The 20630-nt window shown below is 36.5% G+C and overlaps 1 protein-coding gene across 5 annotated transcripts; it reads left to right on the top strand.

The window, feature by feature from the left end:
* Window positions 1–1237: 1237 nt before the first annotated feature.
* On the top strand, window positions 1238–20280 carry LOC110792415 (uncharacterized). Of its 5 annotated transcripts, XM_056839860.1 has the most exons (24): window positions 1240–1552; window positions 3837–3894; window positions 4264–4352; window positions 4435–4490; window positions 4574–4649; window positions 4905–4971; window positions 8260–8326; window positions 8503–8569; window positions 9873–9956; window positions 10281–10322; window positions 12635–12787; window positions 16417–16494; window positions 16586–16654; window positions 16751–16816; window positions 16917–17045; window positions 17602–17658; window positions 17960–18049; window positions 18172–18237; window positions 18707–18775; window positions 19029–19133; window positions 19237–19362; window positions 19531–19589; window positions 19721–19757; window positions 19873–20280. In XM_056839860.1, the coding sequence occupies exons 1-24, from the start codon at window positions 1316–1318 to the stop codon at window positions 20107–20109; spliced, it is 2184 nt and encodes a 727-aa protein (XP_056695838.1). In that variant the 5' UTR covers window positions 1240–1315; the 3' UTR covers window positions 20110–20280. The 5 variants fall into 5 exon arrangements, with proteins under 5 accessions (XP_056695839.1, XP_056695841.1, XP_056695840.1 ...); XM_056839861.1 differs by lacking the exon at window positions 18707–18775 and having other exon boundaries at window positions 1238–1552; XM_056839863.1 differs by lacking the exon at window positions 12635–12787 and having other exon boundaries at window positions 1239–1552.
* Window positions 20281–20630: the final 350 nt, after the last annotated feature.

Below are 20630 nucleotides of genomic sequence, written 5' to 3' on the forward strand. Positions count from 1 at the left end.
AAAAATGAACATTTACTATTTCGGAAATGAACATTTATTTATTTATTTGGAATGAACATTTACTATTTTGGAAATGAACATCTATTTATTTATTTGGAAATAAACAATATAGGCGCTTGTAAAAACATAAAAAGACCAATGAAGTGAACAATTTCATTATGAACATTAACCATATATTTATTGTGAACAAACAAATAAACAAGAAAAAACAAATAATTCAACAAAAAAGAACAAACAATATAAAAAAGAACATAAAATTTCAGAAAAAAGAACAACCAATACAACAATTATGAACACTTTTATGATGAATTTTAAAGCCAACATGAAAGAACAAACAATACAACAAGAAAGAACAAATAATGGTACAAAAATGAACATTTACTATTTCGGAAATGAACATTTATTTATTTATTTGGAATGAACATTTACTATTTTGGAAATGAACATTTATTTATTTATTTGGAAATAAACTACAAAAATGAACATTTACTATTTCTGAAATGAACATTTACTATTTCGGAAATGAACATTTATTTGGAATGAACATTTACTATTTTGGAAATGAACATTTATTTGGAAATAAACAATATAGGCGCTTGTAAAAACATAAAAGACCAATGAAGTGAACAATTTCATTATGAACATTAACCATATATTTATTGTGAACAAACAAATAAACAAAAAAGAACAAATAATTCAACAAAAAAGAACAAACAATATAAAAAAGAACATAAAATTCCAGAAAAAAGAACAAACAATACAACAATTATGAACAATTTTATGATGAATTTTAAAGCCAACCTGAAAGAACAAACAATACAACAATAACTTTGATGAATGAATTTAAAAAACAACAAGAAAGAACAAACAGTACAACAAGAAAGAACAAGCAATACAAAAAGAAAGAATAAAAAGATTAATGAAGAGTTTAATTATGAACATTAACCATATGATTATTATAAACAAACAAATAAACAAGAAAGAACAAACAATATAAAAAAGAACATAAAATTCCAGAAGAAAGAACAAAAATTACAACAATTATGAAAATTTGATGATGAATTTAAAAAACAACAAGAAAGAACAAACAGTACAACAAGAAAGAACAAACAGTACAATAAGAATGAACAAACGGTACAATAAAAAAGAACAAACAATATGAGCGCGTCGTTTTAGGGGATACAGCCAGAGCTGGCTGTACCCGGGTACAGCAGTTAACGATTGACCGTTCACAACAGTTTCAACTTTCAAGTGTGGAGTTCTTTGAGTTGTTGGGCTTGTTGCTGTTGCAGCAGCAAATTGTCAGAGAGAAAGAATGGAGTTAGACGAATGGGAATTGAGTGCAGAAGAACTTGAATCCCTCGAAATCGACGCTCTTCGCCAAATTGCTCAACGAAACAATTCTACTCCTACAACTTCAGCATCTTCGACAAACCCTTGCATTTCCGGCGCCAATTCGCAGCTTCCGCCGCTCCGAAATTCTCTCTCTTCTACTACTTCGACATTCAGGGATTCTTCACGAACTCAAAATCAAAGCCAAACTCAAACTCAGGTCATTTTTTCATTCCCTAATTTCTTGTAATTTCAGGGTTTTAATTGTAGCTAAATTTGCTTATTTTTCTGCCCTTCTTTCAGTTTTGAAATTTGAACGTCTATGTTGAACGTCTATTTTTGAAATTCTTATGCTTCCCCAACAATTAGTTTAAATTTGCTGAATTCCCTTGAATTTTGTATTGAAATTTCTACTTTCTGGTACAAGGGGAATGTAGAAAAGATGAGTGAAGTCAGGGTATTTGAGTGACTATTATGTGCTTAAGCTCGTGATTGTTATGTCAATTGGCTATCACGCGCTTAAGTGAGCTCAGATCGTTTTAGGTGATGTTTGATTGCAAGCAATTAGAGAGGGAAGCGTGACTTCCTACCATGTTGTTTGATTGTCATGAAATAGGTGAAATGAGGGTATTGAAACTTCCTTGGGAATTTGGACTTCTGATATATGGGAATTGGCTTACCCACCCTCCCCTTGGTTATAATTCACATGTCAATTCCCAGGAAGAGTGAATGCCTTGTGTCAACCAAACAAGTGTAAGCAATTTACTGAGAATTTTACAAGGGAAGTAACTTCCAATGGAAATAGCTTCTCATGGAAATTTAGTTGTGAATTGAACGGGATGACCAATAAGTTTAGATAATAGTCAATAAGATCAGTTAAGGAATTTTATGTGAAAAGAATGAAACCTGGATTGCAGGTGCAGAAGACTTGTAAGTTGGACTATGAAAAAGAACTTGGACATTGTAGTCCATAACAAAGAGAAAATGCAACATCAAGGACCAAGTTAAGGACTGGTTAAATGATTAGATATTTCTGTCATATGAGGGTGCATCATACATACTTATAGTAACCAATATACTAATAAAATCATTGTAAAGGTTCCTAACCTTGGTGTATTATTGGGATGAGTTACCTAACCTCTTGGAGATTTCTGGGAAATATACAAATGTCAGGACAAGGCAAGTTGAAAAGACCGGGGTGTTCAGTGGATCAGTTAGGTGTTCTTACTGTTCTATGTATCAGTTATTCAGGAAGCTTTTTACAGTGACTTGGTATTAGTCCTCGGTTGACTCTGTTGAGGCTCTTTCACTCTTTTTAAATGGAGAGTTGCACAAAGTGTAGGAATGTAGACATGATTGTATAGATGCGTCGAAGAAAAGAGGGTTGGCTCTGGTAGAGATGTCATCTGTCATGTTTGATGGGGCTTCCATCAATATTAGATTCTTTTGGAGGGAAGAAGATTAGGGATGTCAATGGGGCGGGGCGGATGCGGATGTAGGTCCCTCCATCCCCATCCCCACCTAAAATTTTCATCCCCATCCCCGCCCCATCACCCATGGCGGGTACAAAATTCATCCCCATCCCCGCCCCAACGGGTGTAAGCTAAAATCCATCCCCGCCCCACCACCCAACTGGGTATCCATCCCCATCTTATCCCCGCTTCATACCCGCACTAATACCCGCCTAATTTTTCTTATTTAGCAACCATTTGCCATATATACGGAGTAATGAAAGTTAACTATTGAAAAAATACATTATGACTAAAGTTAACATATATAATCGAAAATAATACTCGTCATAACAAAAAAATTCAAACAAAAAACTTTGTCTCACCTAAATTCATATTACCACCTAAAGATGCAAATGAATCCAAACTCACCCATCACTCATGGTGGGTATGAAACGGGGCAAGTGGGGATGGGGCGGGGCGAGTGGGGATGGGGCGGGGCGGGCGGGGATGGGGCGGGTTCAACACAAAATCCACACCCGCCCCATCACCCATTGCGGGTACGATTTTTATACCCATCCCCGCCCCATCACCCGCCAAACCTACCTCCATCCCCGCCTACTTGGGGCGGATGCGGGGCGGGTCTCCCGCAAAACCCGCCCCACTGACATCCCTAAAGAAGATGTGGGATTGTTACTGTCATAATGTTAGTCTTGCTCTGTTTGTCTTCCCGATAGGCTGGATTTCGATACTGGTCCTGCTATCAAATATGCCTTGTTTGAATGTAAAATGTTCCCGGTAAACAAAACTTGAAGTATTGTGCGAAGGTAGTTAGAGAAGATTCTGGAATGAGAAGTCCACGAATTGTACTGAAATAGGATATTGGAAAAAGGAACATTACATAATATTTCTGTTTATATTGAGAATTTTTTGACTTAGATGAAGAAAAGGACAGAAGAATTAGTGTATGAACTGCTCCTATTTTGCTATATTTTGTTAGCTTTTCTCCCATTTGTTGCTTAAGATAATGTATGTTGACAATTGTCTGATATCCAGGTGGATGGTTCTTTAGGGTCCAGAGTCTTGCCACCGTCAGTTGCACCAAAAACAGCTGGTGAGTAGTTGTAAGTCATACACTTTTGACCATGCTAATGTATTTTTGGTACTCAAGTACATTTCACTTCTGTGATGATTTGCATGGACTGGAACCTGAAAAAAGTAGCAATGCTTCTGGTTCAGAGTTGTAGTCCTATGGTTACTAAAATGTTAATTGCCAGGTAGCAGACATATGTACACCAGGAAAGTGTGTAGTGTATACTGCCCAAAAAACACTCATAACGTGGTTGTGGTTCTCTGAAACTGATGTTCCGCGGCTGTTTTTTATGCGGCCATGCTACAAATTTTTGCTTCACAATCTATTTATGGGGGTTTTATGACTTAAGAGCACCCTTTAATGTTGTTTTAATTCTTGATGTCTATTTAGACGACTGTTCAAAGGAAAGACCAAAGCATTATGTCAAGTTCTTTCTTCATGCTAGTGGAAGTATAGCTGTAAGGTTTCCTTATGACCAGGTAAGTTGTCCATTATTTGTTCTGATTATCTGCTTCATTCTCAAGGTTGTTTCTGAATTCTGATACTTCTGTTGTTCACAAGGCTCTTGTAAATGCTGTCAAGAAGATTCCTAAAGCTACCTGGAATGCAAAAGAGAGGTTTGCTTTTCTTTCCATATGCATTTTGTTGTTTCTATAGAACCAGGTGCTTACTTACTGTATGATATGGTGTGACATGACAGGCTATGGATATTCCCAATGTCGTCTTTGCCATCTGCTGAAGACATTCTCAGGGAAACACCTGGGTTGAATATTGAGGTGAATCATATCCTTCATGTCTGATTTCCTAGGGTCTGGTATAAACTTAGAATTTCCAGTGATGTTGGCCCCTATCTTTTTTCTTTCTGGCTATATTAGTCAATAATTTTCCAATGTTTGTTTCTCTGAGGTAAGGATGTCCATCAACAATGTATATTTCACAATTTGGATATACCTTGTATGACATTATTATCCAGAAGTTCTATATTAGAGAATCAGCCCATATATGATGCACTTCCGTGTTGTAACTTCTAGGTGGAGAATCTGGATCCCTTAGTTCGGCGAGCTATAGCTGCTGCAGCAGCTGTTCCAGATCTTCAAGGTGAATCTTGATGGACATTGTACTGTAAAAATACTCTTTGTGCTATCTATCAGAATGTACTATCTGATTTGAAATTTGATTGCAGCAGGATAGGTTAAATTGTTTGTATGTATGTGTATGTCTATGCGTATGTATGTGTATGACCCTGTTTGGCAAGCTGTTGTTGTTGTTGCCTTGTTTGGTAATACTAGCAGTTTGTATTGGTTGTTTTAGTCAACTATTTTCATTTTATGTTAATATACATGTTTGGTCAATCCGTCAATTCAATTGGAAAAGCCTACATCCAATCACCTATTTGGCTGGAAAGCCAGATTTCCAGCCAATCAAAAATCAACCAGACAGATTAACACGGTAAAAACCTACCGAGTTGCTGGCTAAAAGGCACTTTCTAAACAAACCCTAAGTGTATTTGTTGCCGTATTCAAATTAGTGCTGAGTAGTTACTTTTTGGTTGGTGAATATGCATTTTAAAACTTGTAGCCTTTCTTTTATTAGAAAACATGTAGGGGGGAAATTTAAAAATTATACATCTATTCTAATACAATTTGCGATGTTGTTTAAACTTTGAAGAATCCTTTATATTTTGCACAGTTGCTGATTTTCTGTATTGCTTTGCAATCCTCTTATACTGTATTAGAACAGGAATAAATTTTGAACATAATAGGTTAAAGAATGTAACTAAAAGGTTTAAACTATGTTAAGTAGAGAATTAGGGTGAGGTAACCTTTTATTGCATATGTACGGTATAGCTTTTTTATTTTTTTATTACTTTTTTGCACTCTGTGTCTCATTAACTTTAGCATATCTAAAATAATACTCCCTCCACCCCTTAATACTCGCCCCACTTTCCCTATAAAGCCGTCCCTTAATACTCGCCCCACTTTTATAAATGACATACTTTTACCAGGGTCCTGACCATTTATGGGCCCTAGGCGAAACATGATAAAGGGGCCCTTTTTTCCTAAATATTTTACTCGAAAACTCTTAGAAGAGAACAACTTCGAGTAGCAACGGAAAAATATATTCGAACTACTAAAAATAACCATGTTTTTGGTTAAAATTTACTTTAAGAGAAGGTCACCCAAATAAGATAGAAAATAAGAACAAAGTATAATGATTTCATAATAAACTAAGACTAGAACTACATAATCACATAAGGAGTACTGAGTATAATTTTGCCTCCCTACGCACAATCAATATAAACCGAGGATGAATATAATCAAACATAATCACCCTCACAAGTCATAATGTTAATAGAAGTACAAAACGTAAATAAAACCCATTTATATTTATATCTAAAAGAGAAATAACCAATGTGAAAAGATTGTCAACTAAACATACTGGAGTAGAATGAAGCCATAACTACAATCATGAATTACGGGAAATGAAGGAAATGGAATGCACTAAGGTTACGACTTACGAGGGCCTTAAATTTATTTGTGGAACTCATAATACTGCCTCGAAAATTGATTTACTTGAAATTAAAATGGTAAGTGAAGAAAATGCATTTTGTTTCTTGTAACTCTACGTGAATTAAAGATGCTCACATTTATTTTACTTAATTTTTAAAACCTAGTTTAATTTTGACAATTTTGTTTTTGGGGCCCCCTTCAGACTCCGTGCCCTGGGCGGCCGCACCTCAGGCCTACCCCTAGGGCCGGGGCTGACTTTTATTATATTATATCATTTCTCTCACTTAACACAGACCGATATATATTCCTACTTCCTAAAAAAAATATTAAAAAATTCAACCCACCCCACCCCAACCCCTTTATTTGACACATTCTCCACTAACTACATTAAAAAAAATACCTCACTATCAACTAAGGAGTTCCACCTAATAAATTAATGAGTCAATTAAATTGTCTAAAACCCTGTTCCGATCAAACTGGAGCGAGTATTAAGGGGCGGGGGGAGTACTCAACTTCTACTAATACTTCCCTTGATGCTAGAACAATGTTTAAAAATGCGCGCTTGCTCAAAGCGCTAGAGCAAAGCACTTAATTAGGCCTAAGCGAATCGTTTGGGAAGAAGCGCGCGGAAGCGCATGAAGCACACGAAGCGTGCTTTTGTGCGCTTCATCGAAATTCTTTTCCTCTTTTCTTTTTTCTTTTTTTTTTTTAAGTTGTTATTATGTTTTGGACCATACCCTATTAATCATTAACAACATAAAGTGGGCCAAGAGTCCAAAGGAAAAGGAAAAAGATAAAGAAAACAAAATAAGAAGACAACAATCATAGCAACCGGCCCTAACTTCTTGGTAAACACTATGTTATATACTTTGTTTTTGTTAAAACAAAGAGTAATATATTCTTGGAAGCAAAGCTGATGTTTATATATTTTGTGGTTATTTTAGTAAGATATATATGCATAATAGTAAAAAAAAATCTTTATTTCTTAAAAAGTGCGCTTCACTTCGATGAAACGCGCGCCTTGTGCTTAGGCTCTAGGGCTCATATCTCTTCAGTGCGCTTTGCCCTTCTTTATACACTGTGCTAGAATTGACGGATTATGGTTGATGTGGTAACTTTGTTTAATTTTATTGACAATTTGACATAATATTATTACAAAGTTACAAAAATAAGGAGGAAAACTCTCGCCTACTGCGTGTTGGTGCCTATTGCTTAGTGGTACCTCACTATTGGATGTGGAGAGAGTTTTACGTTTACAGTAATCTCGCATCAGTAAAGGAGGCATGTGTCTTTTCTAAAAGAAGTGAATGGGTTTAATATTTTCAAATTTGGTGTATGCTAACCATTTTAAAAGGTTACTTGGTCACTTTAGCCCAAAGTTTCAAGGTTACGCAATATAATTTTGGTAGTTTATCTAAAGAAACAATGTTTCCCTACAAATTTAAGGACAAGGCGTGAAATTGTTGTGCTGGGGAAGAAGGTTAATTGGTTGACATATTTCAGGATTTTTGTGTGGATGTCATTGAAGGTTTCTTTAAGGAGGGCCTGTGATTTTGTTTAGATAATCTTGTTTGTCTACCGTCCTCGCATTTGGTAGGGAGGATAAAGGGTGCCAGTCTTCCCCTCTTTTGAAGAAAATTATTGATTTTTTCTTTGGCTAGTGTTTGCCTCTCTATCTTGCTCTATCGGGGGGGGGGGGGGGGGGTATGGTTGTTAATTCAGTGCCTCACTAATTTTTAGAGTGAAATTTTGTAGATTGGTTGTCTTTTATCTCTCCATGCCCTGGAAGGACCTTTCTTTTTTTACTTTACGGCCCATGTTACATGTGTCATTTGGTGTGCATCAATAGTAATATACTGAATGTTTTCTTTGCAAGATCGATATGACAAGATACCTAGCTATATAGAATCGAAGCTTCTACCATTTCAGCGGGAGGGTGTCAGGTATGTACAGCCTAGATGATATTATGAAGTTGTCTGAAGATTTTCTGTTCTTATAGTACTGCTTAGTGATGAGACTTTATTCCAACGAGTACAACTTTGTCATGTTTCTTGCTCTCAATTTAGACCCGCGCTGTAGAAAGAAGCTGGTTTCTGATGCACCTGTTGTAATTTATCAGGTTTGCGTTGCAGCAGGGAGGGCGTGCTCTTATAGCTGATGAAATGGGTCTGGGTAAGACTTTACAGGTAATTAACTGGATGCTACATGTAGTTTATGTCTGAAGTCCCGAACGCTTGTAAATTGTACACAAAATGTGTTTTGTGTCTCAATATACTACTCCATAAATTGGTGAAGGCAGGATTGTAGCAATTCCATTAATGGGCATTAGATGTCTCTAGGGAAGTTACTGCTTTGAAAAGATAACTAGAAGCGACATTTATTTTCAAGTCGTGATCACTTTTATGCTATGGGAACAATTTTGTAGGGCATCATGATAATTATTGTACTGATTTAATAGTGTGTTGTTCATTCTTCTCATTTTAACAAAATGTGTAATGCATACACGGCTATAGGTTGCATTACGATACTACAAAGCAGCCTGTCCTTTCCACTAGATTGCATTGTATAATGGTCCTTGGTCATATGCTTCGTTTCTAGTGGGTAAAAAAATGTAATGAATTGGGTTTTATTCATGAAGTTAATTGCTTCTCTCTCTTTACTTTCCTTCTTTCAAACCGGGTTTCCAACTACAAGGGAAGGATAGAAATAAGAATAACGTTCTTCTCAAAGGACAAAGTATATCACATTATCACATCACATTTATACTTTCCGAATATTTTTCAAAACCTTGGGATTTAAAAGGTGCTGAGACAAATGATTTCGTGATGATACCAAGAAAAATTATAATGTTGCCTGTCATTCACAATATGGTAAATTGAAAATCATGATTGAAATCTGATCAATTGTACAACTACCCAGCTTTATTTATTAACTCTATTATGGGCTCACTGTTTTATGGCCTTTTGTGTCTTTACACATCAACTACTTGAAATGGCTCACTGTTTTATGGCCTTTTGTGTCTTTACACATCAACTACTTGAAATGGTTCTTAAGCTGAAAGCTCTTATCTGAAAGTGCTGGACTGAGTACAAGTGTCCGTTATTGTGAGAAAATATTCTTTTATCCTTAATATTTCAGGGGTAAATTATTATGTAATCCACAATCCACTTTACAATGGCGGATACATGTTTGATACTTGTGTCAAAATTTTAATGAGTCTAACTAACATAGGTTGAGTAATGATTTGTCATTTACCTGAACATCAAGGTGCTTGTATGTATTCTTATTTTCCCGTGCTTCGTTAGTGTAGATGCTTTATTTATTTTTGAAGAAATAAGGAGAAAAAAATAATCAAACGGGCAGGAATATTGCTTACCACATAGTTTTGTTCTCCCTTTTATTGTACGGTAGTCAACTTCCAAGCTGTCTTAAAGTTGCAAAGATAGAGTCAAGTGGTTGTTAAATGTTTCGATGCCCCTTTTTCTGCAGGCAATTGCTGTAACCACATGTTTCCCTGAAGCGTGGCCGGTTTTGGTGCTTACGCCTTCTTCTTTGCGTTTGCATTGGGCTACTGTGAGTACTATCGTTGGTTTCTAGTGTTAACTGAAGAGTGTAATACACCGTATATGATAGCGTAGCATATACGTGATGGTAATCAAGAATAACTGCACTAGCTACTGTCTATACATTTGTATCTCTGTCTAAATGCAACAGCTTTTGCAGACATGGATAGCAGCTAATCAACTATGGCCTATTTACAGAATTTCTATTTGTGTGTCACAGTTTTACTGCAATAACCTGTTCTCAGTATATCTAATTTATCATAGTCTGACACCTGATGTAGGTGTATTCAGAACTGAAATCCTTTCTTCTATTCTGTGTTTTCTTATTTCACAGATGATACATGAATGGCTGAAGATTCCTCCGTCAGATATTGTTGTATGTATACTTCCTATATACTTCTCTGGATTGTCTTGTTAAAATCCCCTGTTTTCTGTTGGTGAGGGTGGTAGGGTATCCCACAGCTGGCTTCCCGATAACGTGTAAAGTTGGTGCATTGGTTGTTTCGGGTTTATTTTTTTATGGGATGCGACTTTTAAGGTTCCAGCGTAAGTTCTTGCTTCTGTGTGCACTTTTACATTGGGCATGCATGTATACTAGCTAGTCCTATGTTCCAGAAGAAATTGCCAATTGCTCAAATATGCTTCTAAATCTTGCATGTGTTTATTTCCCAGTGCCTTCTACTCTAAAATGGGTTGTATGGCAGATTTATCACACAGGTCTCAAAATGACTAGGCATATCTTTGACTGTACCTCATTCTCTCGGGATTGCACATAGTAGGTTCTCTTACTAATTGATGATCTGTGGAAAGAACCACCTACTTCAATAGTTCTATGGTATGGTTGCATATTTAAAAATCCCCATCCCAAAAACTTACAAAAACTAAATGTTGGTCAAATTACTTTGATTTAGGGGAGAGTAAAATAATACTCCGTAAAAAGTTGGTGAAAGGCTTAAATCTGGTTCAGGCATGAAACTAAAAGCTTCTGACGTGTTGTCATTCTCGAGTTGTTCTTTTATCTTTCGCTGATTCTTTCTCGTCTCTCTTTCTCTCTCGCACTCACTCTATCTGTGCGCTGAACCTTCCTCACTTTCTTTATTCTGCTGTCCACCAATTTCCTTCTTGCATTAACTGCAAGAATTTTGTTATGGGGGAACAGCTAATGCTAATAAATCTGTTCCAACTGATATGAAATATGCCCAGCCTTAATTTCGCGGAATGGAAAAAATTGTTGATTGTCAGAGAGGTTTGAGCTAAAGTTTAGAGTCAAAGACCTCTGAGCAGTATTGGCCAGCAATTTTAGGAGAGCTAAAGTTTGGAATAAGAGGCATTTGTAAATTTTCGCCACACCTCAAAAGCTGTTTAGGGTTGATGTATTGTTGTTGAATAATTTCAACTGTCAGTGTAAAAGGATATATGTGTTCACCAAAATTTTCAGAAGGTTAATGCCTACAATCTCCATGGAGGTAATTCCACCCGCACTGCCCCCGGCCCTCCAACCTCTCCATGAAAGCGAGAGAGAGGAAGAGGCTGCACGTAAGAATAAATGGCATTTGTGATGCCTGAATTTGCCTACTCCAATTTTGATTTTGATAAAGATAAATTAGTTCTTGGGATTGAAGGCTTCTTGTCCTCCATCTCCGTATCTATAACTTCATACTAAAACAGACATCAAGAATGATACATGTCACTTCTTGGTGCAAAATTTACCCGCCAAAAACATTTTTCCTAAAAAGATATATGAATTTTGGATATTTTAGTTAAATCGTATATTTAATAATGGGAAGTATATGTGCTCAATATTTTGGTCAAATTAGCATATTATTAAGCATATAAAACATGTAATACGCATGTACTACTCCCTCCATTCCCTTTTGTTGGTTACGTTTCCTTTTTAGGCGTTTCTTTTTGTTGGTTATGTTTCTATTTTTAGACACTTTTTTTTTCCCAAAACACCCTTATATCCTTTCTTATTTACCAAAATTACCAAAGATTTCTTTCAAATTTCCACCTAATTTTCCTAACCATCAATATTAAATTCATTTACCTTCCCCATACCCCTCCCATCTCCTCTTTTCCTATTTCTTTAATAGTTTCTCTCTCCTTACTTTATTCTTTAAATATAAAATCTCTTACACCCAATCATTATTCTTACACCCAATCATTACTCAAATCCTTATACAAAACAAGATTCTAATTTTCTTAAAAACCACCCCATTTCCCAAACGTAACCAACAAAAGGGAACGGAGGGAGTATATAGTAAGATGAAAATTGCATGTTATATAGTATTGTAATAATTTTCGGAGGAGAAATGTTTCAGCTTAATATTTTACAAAAAAAAATGATCAAATAATAATTTCATAATATCCGTGCATGCACGGCACCTAATCTAGTATATACACACATATATACACACACACACACACACATACACACACACACACATATATATATATATATACTTTAGAAATTTGCTTACTTATTCATTTGGTTTAGAAGAAGGTGAATTTCTTTGTCCTAGTGAAGACTTATTGTTTCATATCTTTTGTTTTCTCAATAAACTTGCATTTTTGTTTCATAAGATTTTGATTGTTCTTCATTTACCTGTCACTGTTTGTGAATACCCTTATCGGGGATGGGAAAATGAGTGCCTCCATGTTTCAGGATCTAATTAGAATGGTATGCAGGTGCTGTTATCTCAATGTACTGGATCAAATAGAGGGGGGTTTTCAGTTGTTTCCACAGCCAAAGGGACTGCTCGTCTTGATGGTGTGTTTAACATTGTTTCCTACGATTCTGTTCCCAAGCTACAGGGGACTCTTATGTCATCCGAATTTAAGGTGAATATATCTCTTTTTCATGCATAGGTTGAAATGACTCATGGAGCTTTATTTCATCTAGTATTCCCCTCAACCCCCACTATAGATGGCACTGAGTCGAGTCGGCCCGAGGCATGAAAAAAGCACGGCCCGGCACGAGCGCGAAGTCATTGGCCGTGGGCTGGGCCTGGGTCATTGTTTTTTGAAAAGAGCACAAGGCACACCACGGCCCGACACGACAAAGCACATTAAATTGAGTGAAATTAGGCTTAGGCACGCCAGCCTGACCCCGCCCGGCACGAGGGCACATGGACTTGAGCCGTACCTGGACCGTAATTTTGAAAATATCACTCCGGCCCATATGGGCCCATTCAGGCCCAAGACATGTGGACTCGACACAAAATCCGTTCCGACCCAAACAATCCTTACCCCCTATCCATCCCCACTCCATTCCATTATTATTATTTCCATCCCACTCCTTGAAGAAAATCTCACCTCTGGTGACTACTGTTCTGTGTTCTGTACTTTGCGCTTATTTTTAGCTGTTAACTCTTGTTGTTTGATGTACAGAACTTTGTTGAAGGAGATGGCTTTTAGTTTGTAGTCGTGTTCGTTTATCTTGTATCTTGTTTCTTAATATTTAGGTTTAGCCTTTTCAACAAGTCTCGTGTACGGGCGCTCCCTTTCCCTTTTTAACTAGAAATTGCAAAAGTGAGTTGAAGTCCCCACAAAACATAGCTGGCCAGAGTATTAAAGGCCAGTCCAAGTCGTGGCCCTGGCTCTGATACCATGATAACTGTTTCATTCCTATTTCACCAGTCAATTAGCAGGTTCAGGATAAACAGATTTTACAGTGAATAGCCTGTAGGTCATTTCTGGAACAAACTCTGCAACGCTATAGTGCCTATAGTAAGGCCACGAATTAAGTAAGGAGCAGACAAGAAAAACCAATTGTCAGTGCTGTACTTTGACAGCACTAATGTGCCTAGAAGCCTAGTTCATTATTATGACTATGAGTGGATAATACATGATTTTTGTTGGTGCCAAGCGAATGTTTATCAGCTTAACATTCCAGCATATCCGGAAGCCTTTGTGAGATTTTGAGTAGCAAATACCTAGTTTTCTATATGATAAATTTAGGTTTCAGTAAGGAAGTTTCTTGAAGGTCAAATTCCTTTAGCCTATTTTCTGGGCATGTTCATATTAGTTTGGCTATGTTATTTATGATTTTTTTGCATAAGTGATATTGTTTAGGGAAAGCTAGATATTGTATTCCATGCAGATCTTTTCGAGGCTGGAACACTATCAATTTAGGATGCTCGGACTCGCCCCACCACCCCTCCGTACCGGTGTCGACACGACACGACGCGGGTGTGGACACGGAATCCGGACCGGACTCACCATGGGGAAAATGGACTCGTCTTTTAGGGTTTTGTAAACCTAGATCTGAAAATAGAAGCCTCGAATCAGGGATATGGAGACCGAGACCTTAAGGCTTTTGGTCGCCTGAGAAATGCGAGCTCACTAGGATATTCGCCGGCTGGGTGATGCTCTTGGATGTTTTGCAGACAGACTCCATGGAAGTCGATAGCTTTAGGTTTTTGTAAAAGTAAGGAAGCAGGTGTGGACAACTGTCAGCCACTATCTCCTATTTAAAAGTGAATTAAAATAATAATAACATGGGATAATGGGCTTGCCAGCTGTTTTATTTATTTATTTTTATTAAATTTTGAGATTCTTTTTGACTTCTAACCCCCATTTTCTTTTGGGAATAGAGATCACGTGTATTAATATTTTACTGGTTTCAACTTTCAAAACATTTTTACTTTTAAAATTCTTTTATAATCTTACAAAAATACGTATTAATATTTATTTATACACTTATTATAAATATTGAAGTAAATAAGTTAATATTTTTTTAATAGTTGCCGGGTCCTCGAGTCCGTATCTGAATTTTGGACACTTCTAAAACGTGTCCCCGAGTCCTTAATTATTAAAAAGTTCGGGTCCGACCCTTAGACCCGTACCCGAGTCGGACACCCATACCCGAGTCCGAGCATCCTAGCAATGAATTGAGTGTATTAGTGATTGATTGTCCTATGTCCTATAATAGTTGTCTTTTTTATCCCTTTTTAGGTATCTTAAAATATTTTAAGTTTCTAACAATAATGCTACCTATTTTTTTTCGTTTTCTTTAGTTTAACAAAATTTTGAAAAAAGTGAATGGGTGTAATTAAAAGGTGGATAAAGTATGAATGAGTGAGGAGGAGGGTGTGTGTAAGAAAGTGGTGAGAGAGGGGGAATGTGTAAATATTGTTGGGTAAGAATGTAAGATAGTAAAGTGGGGTTTTGCCAAAAAGGAACAAAGTAAAAGTGAGTAGAACAAAATTTTAAAAAATTCTCAAAGGAAATTGAGTAGAACCAAAAAAACGGAGGCAGTGTTCATAGCATTTAATATGCCAGAAAACCAAATGCTCATTGGTTAAATGTGGGGAAAATAGGGGTGGAAGACATCACAATCAATGTTGTCCCTTGATATTTTTCATTCCCTAAATATGACCACTATCAATGGGTGGACTGTGGAGGGCATATTTTTGAGTAGATTTTCCCTCTAAACAATTGTCTTAATTCCCTACACTTGTTTGCTTTTGTAACTTTCATATGCTTGCCTCTGTGACTTGTAATATTGCTTCTTCTATCAAATCTCTGTGACTTGTCTAAAGGTATGATTGTATTCTAGGTGACTATTTGGTTTGGTTTCTTTCATTTCCGCCTATCAAAGCCCCCCTCCCCCAACACACACACACACGGCGCATTTTATGTTTCCACCTAAATTCTGTCATCCATGTCTGTCAACCAGTATCTGTACCCATAACACATTTTATTTTTGGTCAGAGCTATATTTTGCATGAGTTTTGACACATTCTGTTTTCTTAAGAACATGATCTCGGTTTCAAAAAAATGTTAATTCTGAGTTCAGCTTGACAAAGTTCAAATTCTAGGAAAAGTATGGATAGAAACAAAGAATGCTCTTGAAATCTGGTAGCACACCATTCAAAATTACCTCAAGACTTAGATCTCTTAGATTTGTAGGCTTAAGAAATATAAATATGAAGCATTATGTCACGTGTAATTTAGTTGAGAGTCCTAGTGGTGGATATTTTCCAGAGGATATCTCCACAAGAAAAGTTGTTTGTTTGATTCTCTTATTGAGCTTTATTTAGACTTGCTAGCTCGCTTCTTTAATTGTATTTTTTGATTTAGTGTCTTAGGAGGGTTCACTATCCCTTTTCTGTATTCAGTCTGTGAAAATTTGTTTTGGATTTGAACCGATATTTGTCTGTCTAAACCTGGTCCGTTGGCTGATCACTGGCCTGCTCCCTGTTCCCAAAATGCAACACTCTGTCTCACTGTTGGTCTGGATGCCTGGTATTGATTTCTTGGCTCCTTTCTTGCCTTGGCCTGCAAGAAAAAACATATTTTTGAGGAAATAGATAAAATACTGCTACTCTTGCAATTGGCTGAATTTTGTTAGTTTCTGTTTCTTCGGTTATAAGTGTGGTTGGTGAATTTAATTTAGTGATGGGTTTTACTTGAAATTGTAAATAAAAATTAAGGTAAAAGTCTTAGGAACTATTGTGTTTATGCAGGTCGTCATAGCAGATGAGTCACATTATTTGAAGAATGCTCAAGCAAAGAGGACATCTGCCTCTCTTCCGGTTATAGAGGTCCTCTCTCTCTCTGAGCTGCATCTTTTCTCCCTGGGTGTGTTCTCTTTCTACAGTTTTTGACCTGTAAAACTTCTCTGTGCAATTTCAGAAAGCGCAGTATGCAATTTTGCTTAGTGGAACTCCTGCACTGTCCAGGCCTATCGAGCTATTCAAGCAGGTGATTTTTGACCCATGATTGGTGCTTGACCTTAATTTGGTTCTCTTGTTCTATTGAGTTTTATTTTGATTTTATTCTTTTTAATTTTGGATTCAGCTAGAAGCACTATGTCCTGGTGTCTACAAGAATGTCCATGAATATGGCAACCGATATTGCAAGGGTGTAAGTGATTCACTTGCTTGCTCATATGCTTTAGTGTCCGAAATTGTGTTTACTTTTATTTTACGCTTACGAACCACATAAATTTGTTATGAATTTTCAGGGTGTATTTGGATTATATCAAGGTGCAAGTAACCATGAAGAATTGCACAATTTAATGAAAGCAACACTCGTGATACGTAGGCTCAAGAAGGATGTTCTTTATGAACTTCCTGTAAAACGCAGGCAGCAGGTAATGCTGTTGTCTAGGCTGCACCACATTGCTGCTGATGTTTTTTGTTTCTGATGGTTATAGCTTTTTATGGCTTCATTATATTGAAATTATTGATACCTTTTTCATTGGTTATTTGTCAAAAGAAAACTTTTTGAACAATTGTTCATCAAGACTTTTTTTATCTTTCCTTGTTACTGTGGACGTAGCTATTCGCTAATGTGATGGACATGATAAAATTTATCTGTGCTTGATGTTTGTTCTTTACCCAAGTTTCATTGAGGATGAATTTATTTGTTATGAGAGCTCTTAACGAGTTAACGAGGTAATTCTGTGATTTCTTATTATTCAGTAGATGCAGACATACTAAGGGTTTAGAGCACCCCTCCCCGTAGTTAGGTACAGGCAAAGAAAAAATGTCAAGTAACATAAAAGAGGGGTTGAAATGTTAAATAAGATTTTGTTAAATTAATTGTACATGGCAACATATTCCTTGCTACAATATAATTATATTAGCATATATACCATACTCATTTTTCTGATAAATGATCGAATGCCATTGATTGTTGATTATTAGGTCTTTCTGGATCTGGCTGAAAAAGACTTGAGACAAATTAAGGCTTTGTTTCTTGAGGTATGCATCCTTTCATATGTATAAATTAGCCTTCAAATATACGGTGATAAGTTATTGTTGATGCAGACTTTCTGCAAATGTTATTTTAAAAATCAGTAGTGTTTATGCACAAGGGCAAGTTAGCTTTCTTCAGAAAAGCCTCCATTCCCCCACCCACACAACCTTTTTTTTATCAGAGGAGGTGTTTTTTCCCCTTATCACTAGGTTACTGACTGTTCATGGCTGCATTTAATGCTTATGCCGCCAAGAAAAAGTTTCCGATATTCTGAACTGTGTAATATTTTCATGTCTGCTTTTGCAGCTGGGTATGGTGAAAGACAGAATTAAAGCTAGCCAGTCCAAGGAAGAACACGAGTCTCTCAAATTTACTGAAAAAGGTTTGATTAATAAGGTACATTTTCTGCTGTATTTCTGCTAAAATTAATGACACAGTCACACATTGCAGCATTTCTTTTAGCTCTATGAAGTATTAACTATATCAATGGTTTTCTGTCATGCCTTGCTATTCTACAGATATATACTGATTCTGCAGAAGCTAAGATTCCAGCAGTTAAAGAGTACTTGGGAACAGTCATTGAGGTGAGTTCATTACCCGGGATGAGAATAAAGGACGAAAACTGGGATCAGGGGAATCTATATACGAAGTATATCTTTGTTCTGTACGAAGTTATGATAATCTTATCCAGGGTATTTATACTCTGTATATTATAAATTAGGATAGGGAGAAGCTAGCAAGTTCGAATGATCTCTGCTGTCTTTGGATCTTGAACTCGTCATTTTACTTTTGTTTACACAATAAAAAGATGTGTTGCATAAAAAAAAAAGATGTGTTGTTCTTTAGTTTGTTTCGTCTTCTCTCTGCCATGAGGCTACAACCTCGAGTCGAAGGTCTGTATTTCCTACTGGCCTTCTTCGTAGTGTTTTTTTTGGTCCTTTTCTTTTAGTTTTCCTGATCCCTACCCCTTTGTCATATTATGGGGATGTTAGCTTATGTGATGGGTCGTTCATGTTGCTTACATATTTTTCCTTTGGACTTCAAACGAGGCAGGCTGGGTGTAAGTTTCTAATATTTGCTCACCATCAACCAATGATTGAAGCAATACACCAGTTCTTACTGGTGAGTCCTTTATACTTTTGTTTTTCTGTAACTCGGTAAATTAACTGTCCCAGATGACCCACCCCCTTGGAGACTAAGGGATGGCCCGGGTGGGAAATTTCCCTATGGAAACAAAACACGGGGTTGGGATTGCTGAGAATCAGACCCCAATCTATTTAGATCCCTTTTCATTCTTCTGTAGGCCGGTCAGACCATTATTACGCATTATATCTTTTCAGCTTGACATATTCTGACTTCATTATTGAATCTCCAGAAGAAGAAAGTTGGTTGCATCCGCATTGATGGTAGTACACCTGCAGCATCTAGACAAGCCCTGGTTACAGACTTTCAGGAAAAAGAAACAATTAAGGCTGCAGTTGTATGGAAATACTACCTTGACTTTTTTGTTGTTGTACTCCTCTATTGGGATTGCTAAATAAGTTTACTTCTAAGCTTTAATTTTCTTGACTTTCGTCTTTCAGCTGTCAATCAAAGCTGGAGGTGTTGGTTTAACTCTAACAGCCGCAAGCACAGTTATTTTTGCTGAGCTGTCCTGGACTCCTGGTGACTTGATACAAGCCGAAGATCGTGCTCATAGAATCGGTCAGGTATCTGATTTAGCAAGAAAACTTTGAATCCTCTGTATTAAATCAGTCTGATGTATTCCTACATCAGGCAATATTCAATCATTATTGCCTTATAGTCTGTATTATTAACGTACTTTAAGAGCTAGCCAAATCTTCCTAATCTCTAGTTTTTCTCCCTCATTTTGTTAGGTCTCTTCGGTTAATGTGTATTACCTTCTAGCAAATGACACAGTTGATGATATTATCTGGTATGGTGTGACTTACTCTATATTCTGTGTTTTGAGTTTTGTAATGTGCAAGAGTTAGGTTTAGATGTGATCAAAATGATGTCAATGAAAGTAACTAACAAAATACTATTTATTTTTTTCCTTCTTTGCAGGGATGTTGTTCAGCACAAATTAGAAAATCTGGGACAGGTTATAATTTTTTCCAAATTGCATGTTCCTTGGTTTTTCTTTAGTGTTTTTTGCGTCTTGTTGCTGAAATGAAAATCGAATCCTTAATTTTTTTATTTTTTTGTTATAATATTAGGTTCTTGACGGACAAGATAATACCATGGAAGTTTCACACAGCCAACTAAGAAGTAGCCCTGCAAAGCGAACACTCAACTCTTACAGCTCTCCTACTTGTAGCCCTAAGAAGCAAAAAACAGTTAACTCATACAGCTCGCCTACTTGTAGCCCTATGAAGCAGAAAACACTCGACTGTTACCTGAAACGATGTAGTTCAGATACAGCTGATGCCGAGCCTAACTCTAAACATCCGTAATTTTGACACATTTTATAACAAGGTCATAATGTACTACGTAGCTGTATAATTAGTTCTTTTGTAGATGTACATAAGTTCACAGCGGCTATGTAAATTGCAGAAGCCGTCTCCTGTTGATATCTGTATCATATTACAACCATGTACTTCTGAGAAATGAATTTTGATTCTTCCCTTGCTTATTGTCTAACGTGGAGGCGTTCCCTATTTATTACTATCACACTAATAACTAATCACAGTATTTGCAAGTTCTTGTATGCTACTCCCTTCGTTTCTTTTTGTTTGTTACGTATGGACTTTTGCACGTATATTAACGTATAATAAATATTTTTTTGTTTTTTTATTAAAAAAATAAACCCAAGTAAAACCTCAATCCATAATCATTACAATAACCAATAAGATTGTTTTATTTATCAAAATGAACCAATAATGGAAAAAGCACAAAGATTGCTTACTTAACATACTTGGAAAATTGTATGATAGTATAATAAGTTTATAAAAGAAAAGATTCTCTCATGTAACAA

This window comes from Spinacia oleracea, chromosome 3 (genome assembly GCF_020520425.1).
Source record: "Spinacia oleracea cultivar Varoflay chromosome 3, BTI_SOV_V1, whole genome shotgun sequence".
NCBI classification, from domain to species: Eukaryota; Viridiplantae; Streptophyta; class Magnoliopsida; order Caryophyllales; family Amaranthaceae; genus Spinacia; species Spinacia oleracea.

Bases quoted from the DNA above. Each gene is read 5' to 3' on its own strand.
- LOC110792415 (XM_056839860.1), top strand. From the start codon at position 1,316: ATGGAGTTAGACGAATGGGAATTGAGTGCAGAAGAACTTGAATCCCTC. The intron at 9,957-10,280 runs GTGAGTACTATC...CTTATTTCACAG, and splicing joins TGCGTTTGCATTGGGCTACT to ATGATACATGAATGGCTGAA. The intron at 16,817-16,916 runs GTAAGTGATTCA...ATGAATTTTCAG, and splicing joins GCAACCGATATTGCAAGGGT to GGTGTATTTGGATTATATCA.